At 44.8% G+C, this 19,642-nt stretch overlaps 1 protein-coding gene across 2 annotated transcripts in view; it reads right to left on the bottom strand.

The window, feature by feature from the left end:
• LOC110197030 (sodium channel protein type 5 subunit alpha-like) overlaps window positions 1–19,642 on the bottom strand; it is a 188,873-nt gene that overhangs the window by 79,729 nt on the left and 89,502 nt on the right. For both annotated transcript variants that reach the window (XM_078152081.1, XM_078152080.1), the window contains 3 exons: window positions 19,190–19,387; window positions 10,474–10,653; window positions 8,330–8,710 (listed from right to left, as the gene is read on the bottom strand). In XM_078152081.1, coding sequence (XP_078008207.1) covers window positions 8,330–8,710; window positions 10,474–10,653; window positions 19,190–19,387 — 759 coding nt within the window. The remainder of the gene's footprint in view (window positions 1–8,329; window positions 8,711–10,473; window positions 10,654–19,189; window positions 19,388–19,642) is intronic.

Below are 19,642 nucleotides of genomic sequence, written 5' to 3'. Positions count from 1 at the left end.
TTGTTTATACAGTTTCCCTCATGAGCTTCCTTTGGGCAGTGGTTGTCTTGTCATTCTTCCTATCCCTAGTGCCTAGCACAGTGCCAGGCACATGGTAAATGTTTAATAAGTGTCTGTTAACTGACAGACTGACTGACACTTGTCCAAGCTCCACTGGCTTCTTGGGCCCTCAGAGGCACCTCAGACTCCCTACCCAACACCGCTTCTTCAAAAGTTCTGTTTCCCCCTCTATAACATGGGATCAGAAGAGAGTTGAGATTGGCCTAGAAGGGACCTTTGCTGTTCACTCGTTTTAAGTCATATCTAACTCTCCATGACCCCATGTGGGGTTTTCTTGGCAAAGACATTGGCACGGTTTGCCATTTTCTTCTGCAGCTCATTTTACAGATGAGAAAACTGAGGCAAATAGGGTGAAGTCACACAGCTAGTAAGTGTCTGAGGCCAGATTTGAACTCAGGTCTTCCTGACTCCAGGCCTCACTTTCTACCCACTCTGCCACCTTCCTGCCCCTAGGAGGGACCTTAGAGATCATCAAATACAATCCTCCCATTTTACAGGCGGGAAACTGAAGCCGGGAGAATGGAAAGGATTTGCCTGACATGTCAAAGATGTCAATGGCAAGAGCCGGGATTTGGACCTTTGAGGCTAAAACCAGTGTTCTTTCCACCAACACTGAAGAACATTAGTATCAACAATAATGACAATGATAGCATTTACAGAACACTTGAACATTTGCAAAGCACTTTGGGTGTCATCTCATTTGAATGAGTCATATCGCCCATCTATCCCCCACCCCAGCCTCCATTTCTGCCAGTGTCTTCCCCCAACTGTGCCTGGTAAACAAGTAGCATGGGGGGCCAGGAAGAGGGATTGATCCAAAAGTGAGGGGGACCCTGTGGGAGATCCATTAACAAATGGAACCAAAGATCGATGTCTGCCTGGAGAGCCATAGGCCTCCGAACTCAGCCCAGGCCACATTTCATTAATGACTTAGCCCAAAGCGCAGAAGGCCAGCCAATGGAAGCTGGGCAGGATATGGGCTGGAAAGAGTCACTAACGCATGGAATGACTGGCTCAGCATCGAGAGAGGACCAAACAGGCTGCCCTGGGAAGCTGATCAGAGATGCCACCAAGTTCTGCACTTAATCTTGACAAAATTGACCCGCCAGCCTGGATAATGTGGCTGGCAGCTCACTGTGTGACCTCCTGTAGGTTACTTAACCTCTCTGGGCCCCAGGCTCCTCATTTGTAAAGTGAGGGGGCTGGCCTGTCAGCTCTCAAAAAGGTCCCTTCTCCCGCCAATGTTCTATGAACCCGCAACCAGAAGGTTTTAATGGATTATAAGTTCAAGATGAGCCAGCCAGGGGACCAGGCTTCTATCAAAAACAGAAGTGCACTGCGATGTTGGGTGGCCCCTGGAGAGGGGCCGCATCCAGGACAGGCACACTCCTTCATCAGGGCACATCTGAAATGCTGCTGTGCCTAGGTCCTGGTCCCAGGCTCAGGAGGTGCTTTGACAATAAACCAGAGGAAAGGACATGGGAGGGAAAGGGGTTATGTCTTAGGAGGACCCACTCGAGCTGCTTAGCCAGGAAGATGCTTGTCTGCATCACGGACCCTTTAGCCCCACCCCCTTAGCAGTCTGACGGCGCGGATGGAGAGCCCCTTCTCCCAACAAACGTTTAAAAAACATGTAAGAGGCTCAGATTTTTACAAGCTAGCCAATAGCTCACAGATGCTCAGATTCCTTAAGAGTCTGGTTAATATGGCAGATCTTTAATAAACCTTGTCTTTGGCTGAAAAAATAAATGAAATCCATGTAAGAAAATACATAGGGCTACATGGGAAACCAATCATACTGAAACTCAACATGAACTCCTCCGAATAACGGCTTGAAATGCATCAGAGGAAAAACATTAGGGGATTAGGAAGGAGACCAATTCCACTGGGATGTTTGTGGTCAAACAAACCAAAAAGTCCATGGAGCCCCAGGCGAGGAGCCCTTGCCTGTGGAGGCCGCACTGGCTGCCACATTGAAGCGTCTGAATGGTTCCCTTCTGGAAGAAGGGTTCCACCCCTTCCATTTGGCCTCCAAGGGGAGGATCAGGACCAGGGGGTAGAAGTTTCAGAGAGGCTGATTGGAGCTTGCTCTCATAGCATCTTAGATTTTAAAGGTGAAAGGGATCTCAGCAATCATTTAGTTTATTTGCCTCATTTCACAAAGAGGGAAATGGAGGGCCAGAGAATGGAAGGCCTGAAGAGGGTATAGGACCTTTGACTGGGGTGGATGGGAGGATGGCAGCAAACAAAAGGGGTGCCCAATTCTTACTTCGGGTTTTCTCTGCCATGGAGAATGGCCTTTGGACTGGAAGTGCCAACAAGAATGAGCACAAGGAAGTCGACACCCAAGATGAGGAGGAGACAGGGAGTGAGCATTCTGCTGCCCTGGATGAGTTCAAGTTCTCGGGGCCTGGAAGACCTGGCAGGGGAATGGCTGAGTGCCTGCAGGGGCCTCTGAAAGACTGTGGACAGCAGCTGAGGTACCGCAAGAGCAGAGGAAAGCAAACGAGCTGATTTCCAAAGCAAAGGAAGAGAACCAAGTCTGTGAAGTCGAGGCCAGTGGGCTGCCGGCAAGATCCTGGAAGAAGTCATTGTGATAAACACCTGAAGAGGGAAACAATGACTCCCAAATCACTCAATGGCTTCGTCAAGAGCAGAGCATCATCCTCATGTCCCCTGTGTGGCTGTTGGGTCATTTCGGTTGCTTCTGACTCTTTGTGGCCCCACTTAAAGTTTTCTTGGCAAAGATACTGGAGTGGTTTGCCATGTCCTTCTCCAGCTCATTTTACAGCTGAGGAGACTGAGGCAAACAGGATAATTAAACTACTAGAAGAAGGGAATGAGTGTACCTAGATTTTGGCAAAGCTTTGGCTAAAGTATGCTGTAAAAGATGGGGAGAGATGGATGAAATGATAATATAGTCTGATGGATTCAGAACTGGTTCAGAAGAGTTGTCAATGGTTCAGTGACAATGGGCAAGGAGGTCTCCACTGGAGTGCCCCGGGGATCTGTGCTCAGCCTTGTGCTGCTTAGCATTTTTATCAATGACCTGGATGAAGGCAAAGACGGCATGTGATGCCAAACTAGGAGGGAGAGTTAACACAGTGGATGACAGTGTCATGATCTGAAAGGATCTTCACGGGCCACAGCAAGGGTCAGCAAACTATGGCGATGGGCCGATGCTGGCCCATCACCTATGTCTGTATGGCTTTCCAGCAAGCAGGAGCCACATTCGACCCATGGGTCGTGGTTTGCCGATTCCTGTGCTAGAGCATAGGGATGAATCTACTAAGGGAAAATTTAGTAGAGATATATGCAACATATTCCACTTGGGAATAAGAAATCAGCTTTACAAGGACAATGTTAAGGAGACAGGGTTAGACATCAGTTGTTCTGAAAAAGATCTGGGGGTCTTAGCAGACTGCAAGTTCCACGAGTCAGCAGAGGAATGTGGCTAACATGATCTTGGGCTGTGTTTAGAGGGGTGGAGCTTCCAGAAATAGGCAGGTGATAGTTCCACTGTCTTGTGCCCTGGTCAGACTTCCTCTAAAGGGCACCACAACTTAAGAAAGGCATTGCTAAGCAGAAGAGTGGCCAGAGGAGGGTGCCCACAGTGCTGAAGGGACTTGAGTCTATCTCATCTGAGGAAGGAGCTAAGCATGTTTAGCCTGGAGGAGAAAAGACTCAAGGGAGATGGGATGGCATCTTCATGTATGTATAGGACTGTCATATGGAGGAGGGATTAGATTTATTGTTTGTCCCCAGGAGCTAAAATTAAGAGCAATGGAGGCTCAATGTCTGGAAATGCCATATAAGTCACACAGACTCATAGCTCTACCTCTAGATGGGACCTCAGACCTACCTAACCTTACCTCCTCATTTTATAGGTGAAGAGACTAAGACGCCAAAGGGTGAAATGGCCAGTCCAGCATTACACAGCTAGTAAATGCCTGAGGAAGGATTTGAACCCAGGTCTTCCTGATTCTCAGCACCCAGTACGCTGCACTGTCCCAAAGTGGCCGCCTTGAGAAGTGGGGAGCTCCCTGTCCTTGGAGAACTTCAAGGAGAGGCTGGACAGTCACTTGTCAGACAGTTATGATGGGAAGCGGTCTCTTCATGTATGAATCAGACATGAAGTCTGCTGAAGGCCCTGGGATTCTGTGAGAAGGCCGTAGTCATTGGAGGACCATACGGTCAGAGCTTGAAGGGGACGCTGAGGCCATCTGGCCCGAACCTCTCATTTTACGTATGAGGAGACAAAGGCCCAGAGAGGACCATGGAGCTTGTACGGAGTCCAATCTCCTCATGTTACAGAGGGGGAAACTGAGGCTGGGAGAGATTAAGTGACGAGTAAGTGATGAAGCTCATCTATCAAATGAAGGGGTTGGATATGATGACCCCTAAGGTCATCAATCTTAAATCTATGGTCCAATGACCTACCCCCACTGCTGGCACCATATTAAAGACCTTGGTCCCAGAAATTCTGGGCAGGGTTTTGATTGAACAGATACTCTTCGTATCTCGTAATATCTTCTTAGAGGCAAGATGTTAGAGGGCTGGCCTTGCAGTCAGGTCTCCAACGTGGTGCCAGGCCCATGGATCACAGAGCTGGGACTGATGACCAAATCCAACCCCTTCATTTTATGGATGAGATGTTAAGTGATCCATCCAGGGCCATACAGCAACTAAGTATCAGAAATGGGAATTGAACCCAGGTCCGTCTCCCTGACTCCATGTCCAGCTCTCTGCCCGCCCCACTCCTTGCCTGGCCCCTTAGTAGGATAAGCAGCGGCTGCGAAACATTCCTAGATCCCTCCATCGTCATCATCCTTTCTCCCCAAACCCTGGCTCAAGATTAGGATGGAGGGGAGAAACAGCTGGGAGTTTCCCCTCAAGAACTCAGGCTAATTCTTTTAGCTTTAGAAATGGCCCCATCTTGGCCCCCCTAATTCTTTTAGCTTTAGAAATGGCCCCATCTTGGCCTGCTAATCCCGTTAACTTTGGAAATGGCCCCATCTTGGCCCCCTTAATTCTTTTAGCTTTAGAAATGGCCCCGCAGATGTGAGAATCCGCAAAATACAAGTCTTGGGTAATGAAGTGTATGAATGTGGATGCTGCCTGACATGGGCAGTGAGATGAGATGATTTTCTCCCTAATGAAATTAGGAAATGATATTAACTTACCCAGGGCTGATTTAATTCCCAAGCTATGAGCCTCCTGGGCCGTGACCTCACTGGAGGCAGCCCAGCCTCATAGAGCACCTGTTTCATTTCCCACATCAGGACATCAGCCATGGCTTGGCCATGGGCCCCGGAGCCTCCCCCATCCAGGAGCCCGTCTGCCACCACCAGCGGGAGAGGGGGAGGACTTCTGAGGCATTAATCTCCAAAGAGAGAGGTTTCTCCAAACAGCCGCAGCCATCCCTCTCATAACCGAACCTCTTCCTCCTCTGATCTCCTACAGCCCACAGGCAAGTTGGCTGGAACAAAAGGGAAACCTCTTCCTACCTGTCCTAGGTCCTGCTCAAGCCACGACTCCTCCCCGAGGTTTCTCTAGTCTACGCACGTATCTCCTTGCTCCAAATTCCTATGGCAACCATGGAGCTAGAGATCACCAGTCTTTGTCCTGGAAAAGAGATGGGGGAGCCCCTCCCTCCTTTGGTGGTGAGGTGGGAGATCGCAGCTGGGGGGTGCTGCCTAACTCTTCGGATGGTCACTTGCTGTGGACCCCAGGGATAGACTCAGAGCCAGAAGATGTGCAAGGCCTTGTAGGAAGGTAATAGTTTTCTTCATGACCCGGCCACTTCCTGACATGCTGAGGTGCCCTGCTCTCTCCCTCTGGTCCCCCAGGGTGGGCACTCCAGTCCTGCCCAGACACCTTCTGTACCTGATTGGTGAGAGCCTCCCATATTGCTTGGCCTAGGCCCAACACATCTTTCCATCCCACCTTACAGAGACCCATCCCCCTCTCACTTCTAGCTCTGGGGTCGTTGAATCTACACAACCTTGTTGTTCGTCCTTCATTCTCAAAGAGGACCATGATGTCAGGAAGGTGATGTCAGGAAGATGACGTCATGACTTGCAAGCAAATTGGATTTAAGTGAGGCAGGGCTGTGCAAAGTCACCAGCCTCACTTTCTCCTCAGGAGCCATCTGGGTCCAGTGGCCAGATGTAGATCAGGACTGAAGGTGGCCTGGGACGCAGTGGGAGGCACTGGCCTCTTTGAGCTAAGGTCTTTCCCAGGTCTCAGTTTGTCTGAGGCAAGGCCCAGCCAGTGGTTAAGGCTAGGTAAAATGAGGCAAAGAATGGTCTCTTTTACCTAGTCACTACCATTCTTGGAAAGAAAGTGTCAGTAACTGCTTCCTGACTCCTTGAACTGCCCCTCCCTGACCATGGTGGTCTCTGGTTATCCTCTTCTGTTAGAAAGTAAGCTCCTTGAGGGCAGGGGCAGTCTCACTTTTTATTTATAGTCTCAGTGTTTAGCCCCATACCTGGCACAGAGAAAGCACATCATAAATGCTTTTTCATCCCTTCCTTCAATCATTTATCCCTTCATCCATCCATTCATTCCACTCATTCAAAGAGGGCTCTTTTGGGGGGAAGGCAGAGGTTCCAAAAATAAATATGATATAAAAATCAAAGGCATCAATAAAACTTATTAACTAAAATAATTACAGAGCCTGGGAGGAGGAAGGGATCTCAGAGGCCATGTAGGTAGCTGGTGGTGCAGTGGAGAGAGTGCTGGATCTGGAAGCAAGAAGACCAGAGTTCAAAGCCAGCTTCAGACACTTATTAGCCATGTGACCCTGGACAAGTCACCTTATCTGTGTCTGCCTCAGTTTCCTCATCTGTACAATGAGGATAATAATAGCACCCATCTCCCAGGGCAGTTGTGGAGAACAGATCAGATATTTGTAAAGTTCTTTTTAAACCATGAAGCACAATATAAATGCTAACCTTTATCATTATTATTATTATCTAGTCCAAATCCCATTTTATAGATGAGAAAACTGAGGCCCAGGGAGGCAATATTTGTAAAATGCTTTGCAAACCACAAAGCACCATAAAAACACTAGCTATTATTATTAGTTATTATAATCTAGCTCAGTCCCCTCATTGTATACATGAGGAAACTGAACCCCAGGGAGGTTGCCCAAAGGTACATAGGTGGTAAGCAACAGAGACAGGATTTGAACCCTGGTCTTCTGACTCCAAGGATGTCGGCTGGTAAAACAGAAGAGCAGAGATGAGTCCTTGAGATCGTCCTGTCCAGCAACCTCTTAATACTTTCTTATGTCTGGGCCTCGGCTCCTGGAAGCCAGGCAGGGGCCATTGATTATCCCTCGCCCCTGTGCTCTCTCCCAGGGCACTGGACCCAGAGCTGGGATCATGGGGAGGGCTCGGGAAGGATGTTGATAAAGGTGGGTCTGCCTAGTGGATGGAGAGATGGCTTCAGATGTTTGCAGGTGTGTCACTTACAAGAGACATTGGCCTTATTCTACGCCCAGGGCAGAATCAGGCCCAAGGAATGGCCATCTCAGGGAGGTCACCTCTATCTCCTTACAAGGGTGGACTTTCTCACACTGAGAACGGCCCCCATTGAATGAGGGCTGCTCTCAGGGGCACTGAGTTCCTCATCACCAGAAGTATCCAAGCAGAAACTGGATGACCTCCTGGCATGGAGCTGAGGGCTGGGTTGTCACAGAGTCCTGGGAAGTCAGACTTGGAAGGGACCTGTGTGGCCTCTTGGTCTAACCTGTGGCCAACAAGAACCTCGTCGACAAACATCAGAGGGGAACAGATACAGAGGATCTGGGATCCTCGGATCTGCCTTGGATGCTTCCTATGTGAGCAGGCCCCTTCCCCTCTCCAGGACTCAGAGTCCTCATCTGTAAAGTAGGGAGGTGGGACTCCATGGCCCTTGAGATCCCTCCCATCCCCCAACCTGTTCCATGTGACCCAAGCCCCACAGATGACACAATCTTTTAGAAAGCAAGTGACCATTTCTGGTATGTTCAAACTAAAACCTCACCAGGAAAAATAATTTCTGTTTGCTCTGCTTTTGGGCCTTTCAGAACCAAATTCCTACAGCTCCACTCCAGAGCACATAGTAAGGAACCATTCTCATCATCGCAGACACGCACATCCACGTGCACACACGCAGAGCAGACCACATCTACGCAGAGAAGGGCCGACCTCAAAGGTCTTTTGTAACTCTCAGGTTGTGCAACAGGCTGGTGGACTGACTAACTGCCCAACAGCTGGCTCACCGTGTCTGGAGGTCGGGGCTTCTCCAGAATCACGGGAGACAGCAGGCCGCCCCCAGGGGACGTGGCCTCCGGGACGCTCGTGGCCAGGAGGGAGACGACGCCATTGCAGTCCACAGCGCTGTTCCTCTTGCCATTCTGTATAAGGCTGGGGGCACCGGGGACTCCTGGGCTGGCCTGGCTTTGGGTGCTGGGCCGCCGAGCAAGCCAGGGCACCAGGAGGGATGCCCGGTGACTCTCACTCTCCCCGGGAGTGCTGATCTCATCATCGGCAAAGTCTGTCTCTGAGCCCAGGTCCCTCCGGCGGAAGGTGAAGACGCTGCCGTGGCTGGACCGGCGCTTCAGGGAACTCCTGTGGGGGCCGTGGTTGAGGCCCAGAAGGGTCTGGGATAGGGAAAAGAGGAGAAGGAGGAGACTTAAGTCAAGGCCTTGTCTGGCCCCACACTGTTTCCTAGTGCCTGCTGCTCTGTGACCCCGTTCCCCCACCCAGCTGTACCCAGGGCCACCAGGGGAGGTCAGACTCTGGCATCAGAAGCTCACACCCTGTGGTCCTTCTCACCTCCACAGTACTCTCTATGTGTAGCCCTTCCTGCAGGGACCCCAGGGACTGTGACTGCCCCCGGCTCTGGAATCTAACTCCCTCTGCCTCCTGTAAATGGCTCTGCATAACTCAGCCTTCCAGCCACTGCAGACCCCTTGGACGTACCTGGCATCTGTATGTTGTCCCCCCAAGGAGAAGTACAGTGTGTGGCCCCGAGTGTGAGGAAGAAAACCATTGACATGTCTACTGGGCTCTGAGGGTTGCACAGCACTTTGTATACCCTTGGCCTCACAACACACATGTGGAGCAGTTAGGCTCAGTAGTAGCACTATTTCCATTTTACAGATGAGAAAACTGAGGGCTCTAGCTTCCTTCAAGAATGGGCTCTGGTTCTGCCTGGTTCTTCAGGAGGCCTTTTATCACCAAAGCCTTCAGCTGAGATGCCTCCATCTGCTTTGCGTCTCTCTTGGATGTTCCCTGATATTTCTGTGTGTCTTGTATTGGAAGAGACTGTAGCATCAAAGCACTATAGAAATGCTTGGTTTCTTCCTCCTTGTTCACTGGATTTTAAGCTCCTTGTGGGCAAGGACTGTTTTGTACCCTCAACACCTAGCACAGAGCTTGGACTCCCGAGGGTGCTTAGTAAAGGCCTCCTGACTGCCCAAGGTCAAGCCCTGGCCAAAGGCGGGATCCTTGTATAAAGAGCTGCCTCCCTGAGGGGTGAGGAAGATGGTGGCTGGGTCCCATCCCAGCCCTTCTGACAGGAGTTCCCCAAAGGCTCCCTGCTAAAAGGAGGGATGCTGCAGCAGCTGAACTGGGCAGGCCAGGCCAGAATGCCACTCAGAGGAAGAACAGCCCCTGTGATCTGGGCACTGGCCCTCTCTGCCTGTCCTCAGGCTGCAAGGGAAGAAAGGGGGTGGGGGGCCAGTGCCATAGGGCAGCAACGAAGTGACAGTGCCGTCAGCCCTCAGATTGCCCACTAGCCCTCAGCTCTTGCTAAGCAGGTTTGCAAGGCAATTAAGCCTCCCTGGCTCATTAAGCCCGATGAACTTACTATAATTAAAGTATTAGCGAGAGCTGGCGTCTTGGAGGCAGCTGCTATAGCAGGCTCCTTGGACTAATGCAGATAGCTTCAAAGGGAGGCCTCCATCCTACCCTGATACTCCTGCCCAAGCCCTTCTAAGTCCCCTGGCTAAAATGCAGTTGCGGGGAGGTAACTGGCAGGCCACGAGGCATCCCAGAAAGAATGCGGGATTCATGTCCCATCTTATTAATCTGTGTGACACTGGGCCACCTAATTTCTCTGAGTATCATTTACTCATCTGTAAAATGGGCACTCAGGAAAGCTAGATGGGACCTCAGAGGACAGCTAGTCTACCTCCTCATTTTATGGATGAGGAAACTGAGTCTGCATGAACTGAAAGGGAGTGTTGAGAACAAGAGAGGGGATGTCCAACCCCCTTACACTCTGCCTTAGGCACACTACATGTAGAGTCCTCACTGTGACCAGTTTTGGGGTCCACATCTTGGGAGGTGCAGCAGCACAGAAATACCTCCAAAGGCTCAGAGTGGGGAAAATGCAGTGCTGAGGGGATGGGGACATTACCATTCTCCGAGGACCATCGTCTGAGTCAGATTTGGGGAATCTGTCTTCCCCACAGTCATCAGTCCCTGAGGACTGTCTCTTTCTCCTCCTGCTCCTCCTGTCTGGTGCTGTATTTGGGGCAAGGGGAGACATCTCAAAGGAACTCCTGGACACAGTGTCCATGCCCCTGGCTGTCAGAGCCTAGAGGGGGAAAGAGGGCAGGGATTTCCTGGTTAGTGGCTGGGGTTGATGGTAGCACTGGATTTGCTCAGCCTGAATCTGGACCAAAGACAATTCGAACCCTTCCTCTGGGCCTCAATTTCTTCCTTTGTAAGAGGAGGGGTGTGGCCAGATAAACTTGAGGGTTCCTTTGGTCTCTGACGGTCAATGGGTCTGGGCTCCAGATAATAATGGTTAACTCCGATCAATACAATGATACACAACAATTCCAAAGGACTCATGATGAAAAATGTCATCCACCAGGGGGCAGAGCCAAGATGGCGGAGAGAAGCCGGGAAGCTGTCTGAGCTCTCCCCAGTTTCCCTTGGAAACAATGTTAAATCAAGGCTCCAAACAGATTCTGGAGCAACAGGAGCAGCCCAGCACAGACAGTTTCCAGCCAAGCCAATGGGAGGTTCTTGGCCACAGCACAGATCAACAACCGAGGCCTGTAGGTCCTGGTTTAGCATGCTGGCTGTGGAGGCCCCAGGGCAGAAGGCAAACTGCCAGCCCTGGAACCCTAGCACAACAGGCATGACTAGGCTGGGCCACCCCAGCACAGTGAACAAATTGTGAGCCCCAGAAGCTCCTGTGCAGAAAGCCAGGGATTAGGCCCCTGGCCCCCAGCACAAGAAGCTTAGGACAGTGCCCCATGTCCCAGAAGCAGAGCTCAACTTTGAAAGTCATGAAATAGGCTAAAAAATAAGCAAAATCAGAAAAGAGCCCTGACCATAAAACACTACTATGGTAACAGGAAAGATCAAAACACAAACTCCAAAGAGGACAACAATGTCAAAATGTCTACGTGCAAAGCTGCAAAGGGAAGGGTGAATTAGTCTTAAGCCCAAAAAGTCTTGTCCATTGGGTAAGGAAAGATAACAATTGACTGAAGAAAACAATTCCTTAAAAAATACAATTGGCCAAATGGAAAAACAATCCACTGAAGAAAACAACTCCTTCAAAAGTAGGATTGGTCAAATGGAAAAGGAGGCAGCTGAAGAAAGGCTAATGATTCCACGAGACTTCAAGAATCGGTCAAACAAAATCCAAAGAATGAAAAAACAGAAGAAATTGTAGAAATAGCTTATTGGAAAAACAATGGATTTGGAGAATAGATCTAGGAGAGATAATTTAAGCATTGTTGGACTACCTGAAAGCCATGACAAAAAAAGACCCTGGACAGCAACTTTCAAGAAATTACCAAGGAAATTTGCCCTGTTTTCTTGGAACTAGAAGGTTAAATAGTCATTGAGAGAATTCACCGATCACCTCCTGAAAGAGATCCCAAACTGAAAACTCCAAGGAATATTATAGCCAAATTCCAGAACTCTAAGTTGAAGCAGAAAATAGTACAAGCAGCCAGAAAGAAACAATTCAAAAATCAAGGCGCCACAGTCAGAAGTACACAGGACTTAGCAGCTTCTACATTAAAGGATTGGAGGGCTTGGAATATGATATTAGAGAAGGCAAAAGAACTTGGATTGCAACCAAGAATCAACTACCCAGCAAAACTGAGAATAATTTTTCAGGGGAAAAGATGGACATTCAATGAAATAGGGGACTTTCAAACTTTCCTGATGAAAAGACCAGACCTGAACAGAAAATTCGATCTTCAAATACAAGACTCAAGAGAAGTATAAAAAGGTAAACAGGGAAGAAAAAAACCCCCCCATGCTATTCAATAAGATTAAACTGTTTATAGTCATACATAGGAAGATGATACTTGTAACTTTTGAGAATTGTATCTTTATTAGGGCAGGTAGAAGGAGTATACATAGACAGGAAGTGTAGATGTAAGTTGACTTTGATGTGATGATATAAAAAAATTAAGAGGTGAAATAAAAGATTGTATAGGAAGGTGGAATAGGATAAATTACATCACATGTAGAGGTACAAAAGACCCATTATAGCAGAGGGAAAGAAGGGATAAGGTGAGCATTATATGAACCTTACTCTGATTGAATTTGACTCAAAGAGGAAATAGCATAAATAGTTAGAAATTTACCTTACTCTACAGGGAAGCAGAAGGAGAAAGGGAAAAGAAGAGAGAAGAGGGGCACTGATAAAAGGGAGGGCAGAAGTAGGAGGAGAAAGGGGAAAAAGGGGGGGCTTCTAGAAGAAAGGGCAGATTGAGGGAGGTGGTGGTCAGAAGCAAAACACTGGTGAGGAGGGACAGGATATACTTGAGAGAGGGTGAAAATTGGATGGAGGGAAATGTGCAGTTATCATAACTGTGGATGTGAATGGATTGAACTCTCCCATAAAATGGAAGTGGATAGCAGAATGGATTAAAAAACAGAATCTTGCAATATGTTGTTTACAAGAAACACATTTGAAGCAGTGGGATGCACACAGAGTAAAGGTAAAAGGCTGGAGGAGAATATATTGTGCTTCAGCTGAAGTAAAAAAAAAAAACAACAGGGGTAGTGATCCTGATTTCGGTCAAAGCAAAAGCAATGAAGGAAACTATATCTTGCTAGAAGGTACCCTAGACAATGAAGTAATATCAATACTAAACATACATGTACTAAGTAGTATAGCATCCCTATTCTTAGAGGAAAAGTTAAGTGGGTTACAGGAAGAAACAGACAGCAAAATATACGAGTGGGGGACCTCAACCCCCCTCTCTCAAAACTAGATAAATCTAACCACAAAATAAATGAGAAAGAAGTTAAGGAGGTGAATAGAAATTTAGAAAAGTTAGATATGATAGACTCTGGAGAAAATTGAATGAGGATAGAAAGGAATATGCCTTTTTCTCAGTGGTACGTGACATGGTCACAAAAAGTGACCGAATATTAGGGCATAAAACCTCACAATTCAATGCAGAAAGACAGAAATATTAAATGCATCATTTTCAGATCATGATGCAATAAAAGTATGTGTAATAAAGGGCCATGGAAAGATAGACTAAAAGTTAATTGGGAACTAAATAATCTAATCCTAAAGAATGAGGTATAAAAAGAGAAGTATAAAAATCATAGAAACAATTGATAATTTCATCAAAGAGAATGACAATAATGAGACAACATACAAAACTTATGGGATGCAGCCAAAGCGGTTCTTAGGGGAAATTTTATATCTCTAAATGTTTACATGAATGAAATAGAGAAAGAGGAGGTCAATGGAATTGAATGCAATTTAAAAAGCTAGAAAAAGAACAAATTGAAAATCCCCAATTAGATACCAAATTAGAAATTCTGAAAACCAAAGGAGAGATTAATAAAATTGAAAGCAAGAAAACTATTGAACTAATAAATAAAACTAAGAGCTGGTTTTATGAAAAAAAAACCCACAACAAAATAAATAAATGTTTAGTTAATTTGAGTAAAAAAAAAAGAAGAAAACTAAATTATCAGTATTAAAAATGAAGAGGATGAATTCACCACCAATGAAGAGGAAATTAAAGTAATAATGAAGAACTATTTTGCCCAACTGCATGCCAATAAATATGACAATCTAAGTGAAAGGGATGAATATTTACAAAAATATAAATTGCCCAGATTAACAGAAGAGGAAATAAAATACTTAAGTAACCCCATTTTAGGAAAAAAAATTGAACAAGCCATCAGTGAATTCCATAAGAAAAAATCTCCAGGGCCAGATGGATTTATATGTGAATGCTACCAAACATTTAAAGAACAATTAAAATCAATACTATATAAACTATTTGGAAAAAAAGGTGAAGAAGGAGTCCTACTAAATTCCTCTTATGACAAAAATGTGGTGCTGATATCTAAACCAGGAAAAGCCAAAATAGAGGAAAATTATAGACCAATTTCCCTAATGAATATTGATGGAAAAAATTTAAATAAAATAGTAGCCAAGAGATTACAGCAATTTATTATGAGGATAATACACTATGACCAAGTGGGATTTATACCAGGAATGCAAGGCTGGTTCAATATTAGGAAAACTATCAGCATAATTGACCATATCAATAACAAAACTAACATAAATCCTATGATTATCTCAATAGATGCAGAAAGAGGTTTTGATAAAATATAGCACTCATTCCTATTAAAAACACTAGAGAGCATAGGAATAAATGGAGTTTCCCTTAAAATGATAAGTAATATCCATCTAAAACCATCAGCAAGTATTATATGTAATGGGGATAAACTAGAAGCATTCCCAATAAGATCAGGGGTGAAACAAGAATGTTCATTATCACCACTGATATTCAATATTGTACTAGAAATATTAGCGTTAGCAAATTGAGGGAATTAGAATAGGCAATGAAGAAATAAAACTATTACTCTTTGCAGATGATATGATGGTATACTTAGAGAATCCTAGAGATTCAACTAAAAAAACTACTTGAGACAATTAACATCTTTAGCAAAGTTGCAGGATATAAAATAAACCCACACAGATCATCAGCATTTCTATATATTACCAACAAAATCCAGAAGCAAGAAATAGAAAGTCCATTTAAAATAACTGTAGACAATATAAAATATTTGGGAGTCTGTCTGCCAAGACAAACCCAGGAACTATAGGAGCACAATTACAAAACACTTTTCACACAAATAAAGTCAGATCTAAAGAACTGGAAAAATATCAATTGCTCATGGGTAGGTAGAGCTAATATAATAAAAATGACAATTCTACCTAAATTAATTTACTTATTCAGTGCCATACCAATCAAACTACAAATGAAAAAATTACAATAAAATTATTTTATAGAGCTAGAAAAAATAGTAACAAAATTCAACTGGAAGAACAAAATGTCAAGAATATCAAGGGAATTAATGAAATAAAAGGTGCAAAGGAGAGCAGAAGAATTCATGACCAAACGGGAGATAGAGAACATTATGAGAAGCAAAATGGATCATTTTGATTACATTACATTGAAAAGTTTTTGCACAAACAAAGCCAATGCAACTGAGATTAGAAGGAAGGTAGAAAATTGGGAAAGAATGTTTACAACCAGTCTCTCTGATAAAGGCCTCATTTCTAAAATATATAGAGAATTAAGACAAATTTATAAGAACACAAGCCATTCCCCAAATTGACAAATGGTCAAAGGATATGAACAGACAGTTCTCAGATGAAGAAATTAAAGCCATCTATAGTCATATGAAAAAATGCTCTAAATCACTATTGATTAGAGAAATGCAAATCAAAACAACTCTGAGGTATCACATCACACCTATCAGATTGGCCAACATGACAAAACAGGAAAATGATAAATGTTGGAGAAGATGTGGGAAAATTGGAACACTAATTACATTGTTGGTGGAGTTGTGAAATGATCCAACCATTTTGGAGAACAATTTGGAACTATGCCCAAAGGGCTACAAAAATGTGCATACCCTTTGATCCAGCAATAACACTTCTAGGGCTATATCCCAAAGAGATCAAACAAATGGGAAAAGGACCCACATGTACAAAAATATTCATAGCAGCTCTTTTTGTGGTGGCAAAGAATTGGAAAGTGAGAGGATGCCCATCCATTGGGGAATGGCTGAGCAAGTGGTGGTATACGAATGTAATGGAATACTATTTTGCTATAAGAAATGATGAACAGGCTGACTTCAGAAAAACCTGGGAAGACTTATATGGTCTGATGCTGAGTGAAGTGAGCAGAACCAAGAGGACTTTGTACACAATAACAGCCATGTTATGCAATGACTAAGATTATTAAAGTGAACCGTTCTCAGCATTATGAGGATCTAAGACATCTCCAGAGGCCTTGGGATGGAAAATGCTGTCCACATCCAAAGAAAGAACTATGGAAGTCGAATGGCTATCACTTACTTTTACCTTCTGTTGAGTTTTGTTTCATCTTTCTGATGGTTCCTCCTATTGGTTTTAATTTTTACTTACAACTTCACTAATGTGAAAATATGTTTAATGGGTATGTAAATGTAAAGCCTATATCAGATTGTGTGCCATCTTGGGGAGGGTGGGGAGGAGGAAGGAGAAGAAAAATTTTCAGCTCAAAAGCATATGGAAGTGATTGTTGATAAATCAAAATAAATTAATAAAATTTTAAAAAAAAAGGGCAAAGGAAGGTGGTCTAGCCATATCAGATCTAAAACTATTATAAAGCAGCAACCATCAAAACTGCTTGGTATTGGATAAGAAATAGGATGGATCAGAGGAATAGACACAGTAGTAAATGACTATAATAAACAGCTGTTTGATAAACCCAAAGACTCCAGCTTCTAGGATAACTACTAGGGATGCAACTATTTGTATTTGACAAAAACTGCTGGGAAAACTGGAAAATAGTATGGCAGAAACTAGGCATAGACCAACATCTTACACCCTATACCAAGGTAAAGTCAAAATGGGCACAGGATTTAGATATAAAGGGTGATAACTATAAGTAAATTAGGAGAGCAAGGAATGACTTGTCAGATCTATGGAGAAAAGAAAGAATTTATGACCAAACAAGAGATAGAGAACATTTTGAAATGCAAAATGGATAATTTTGATTACATTAAATTAAAAAGGGTTTGCACGAACAAAACCAATGCAACCAAGATTAGAAGGAAAGCAGAAAGCTGGGAAACAATTTTTATAGCAGGTGTCTCTCATAAAAGGCTCATTTCTCAAATACATAGAGAACTGAGTCAAATCTATCAGAATGCAAGTCATTCCCCAATTCATAAATGGCCAAAGGATAGGAAGGCAGTTTTCAGATAAATTAAAGCAATCTATAATCATATGAAAAAAATTCTCTAAATCACTACTGATTAAAGAAATGCAAATTAAAACAACTCTGAGGTACCACCTCACAGCTATCAGATTGACTAATACAACAAAAAAGGAAAATGCTAAATGTTGGAGAAGATGTGGGAAAATTGGAACACTAATGCATTGTTGGTGGAGTTGTGAATTAATCCAACCATTCTGGAGAGCAATTTGGAACTATTCCCAAGGGTCTATAAAACTGTGTATACCCTTTGATCCGGTCTACTAGATCTATATCCCAAAGAGGTCATAAAAAAGAGGAAAAGGGTCCACGTATGCAAAAATGTTTATAGCAGCTCTTTTTGTGTTGGCAAATAATTGGAAGTGGAGGGGATGCCCATCCATTGGGGAATGGCTGAACAAGTTGTGGCATATGAATGTAAGGGAATACTATTGTGCTATAAGAAATGATGAGCAGGCAGATTTCAGAAAAACCTGGAAAAACTTACAGGAATTGATGTTGAGTGAAGTGAGCAGAACCAGGAGAACAATGTACATCGTAACGGCAATACTGTGCAATGATCAACTATGATAGACTTAGCTCTTCTCAGCAACTAAATTATCCAAGAAAATTCCAAAAGCCTTGTGATGGAAAATGCTATCCACATCTAGAGAAAGAACTAGGGAGTCTGAATGCAGATCCAAGCAGACTATTTTCACTTTTTTGGGGGTTTTTTCTTTCTTGCAGTTTTTCCCTTTTGTTCTGATTCTTCTTTCACAACATGATTAATGTGGAAATACATTTAACACGACTGTACATGTGTAACCTATATCACATTGCTTGAAGCTGTTTTGGGGAGCAGGGAGGAAGGGAGGGAGGGAGAAAGATTTGGAACTCAAAACTTTACAAAAATGAATGTTGAAAACTATCTTTATATGTAATTGGAAAACACAAAATTCTATTAAGTGCAATAAAATAAATGGAAAAAAAGCATAATGAAAGGAAATGCTAAAAAAAATCCCTTATCTGCCTCCAGAAAGTGAACTGGAGTACTCTGAATGCAGATTATTTTTTCCTGCAGCATGGTTAGCATGGAGATGTTTTGCATGACTTGACATGTATAATGGGTATCATATTTCTTGCCTTCTCAATGGGTGGGGGAGGGGGTTGAGGGAAGAATTTGGAGGAGAGAATTCAGAACTCAAAATAAAAATATTTTTAAAAAATAATAGCATTTACAATAAACACCAACTGAAACAGGCCCCTTTCTTTGCGTCTGGTTAAGCCACTGGGCACCCACAAAAGCAGAGCAGAGCCCTTAGAAGGCAGACGTATACCTGCGTTTGATTAGCTCATGTAGGAGCAGGTGATTAACCCACCCCCTTGGGCCCTTGAGGAGGATTCAAGACCTAGTGAGAAGGTGTACTGAGGCTCTCCCACAGTAAGTAGGCACTTCCAAAATGCTGGTGACTGAATGACTACAGGATAAAATGACTGAGATAGGCAGAGGGAGGAGGGAAGAGCCTGATGAGATGAGGGAGAGGAGTTCTGGATGGAGGAAGGATGTGTGCAAAGATGCTGGAGCTAATAGAAGTGGGGGTGGGGAGGAGGTGGGGATGGATCAGAGAGAGTACAAGGGAAGCCTAAAAAAGTGCCTTTTAAAAATCCAATGCCTGATTTCCTCAGGCCTCCCCACCCTTTATGATAATGCTGTAAAGACCAGAGCTTATTTCTGGAGCTGGCTTAGACTGTAGTGACTCCTCCCCTTTCACCCAAGGGATGTCCCAGAATGAATCCATCACCCTCCTGCTGCAGGCTTCTATCCACCTTGGTTCACTCAGCATGCACAGCCCAGGCGACTTGCTCACCAACCTCATGCTCTTTCTTCAGTATCTCCATGGCCTCCTGGAAACGCTTCTCCTTCTCCTCAGTCTCAGCAATCGTGGCCTGGTTCTGCTCCTCGTAGGCCATGGCCACCACAGCCAGAATCAGGTTCACCAGGTAGAAGGAGCCCAGGAAGATGACCAGCATGAAGAAGATCATGTAGATCTTCCCAGCAGACCTCAGCGTCTGGGGGCAGGGGGTGGGACCGAGGTGGGGAGAGGAAGAAAAGGTCAGATGCACACAGGACATTACCAACAGACTTGGGGAGTACTTCCAGGTCTGCATGGAGAAAAGGGTTCAGATAATCTACCCCAGACTGAGTTGGGTCTGTAAAATAGCCCACACGTGGAAGAAGAGGATGCCACATATCTGTCCTTATGGAGGGGAGAACCCCGCACACCCAGAGGAAGAACATGTCTTCTCTCCATCTGGAAGGGAGGA

Source organism: Phascolarctos cinereus, unplaced genomic scaffold, assembly GCF_003287225.1.
Source record: "Phascolarctos cinereus isolate Bilbo 61053 unplaced genomic scaffold, phaCin_HiC Scaffold_4;HRSCAF=312, whole genome shotgun sequence".
NCBI lineage: Eukaryota > Metazoa > Chordata > Mammalia > Diprotodontia > Phascolarctidae > Phascolarctos > Phascolarctos cinereus.
The sequence above is the reverse complement of the archived record's forward strand: the minus strand, read 5'-3'. Positions and strand labels throughout refer to the sequence as shown.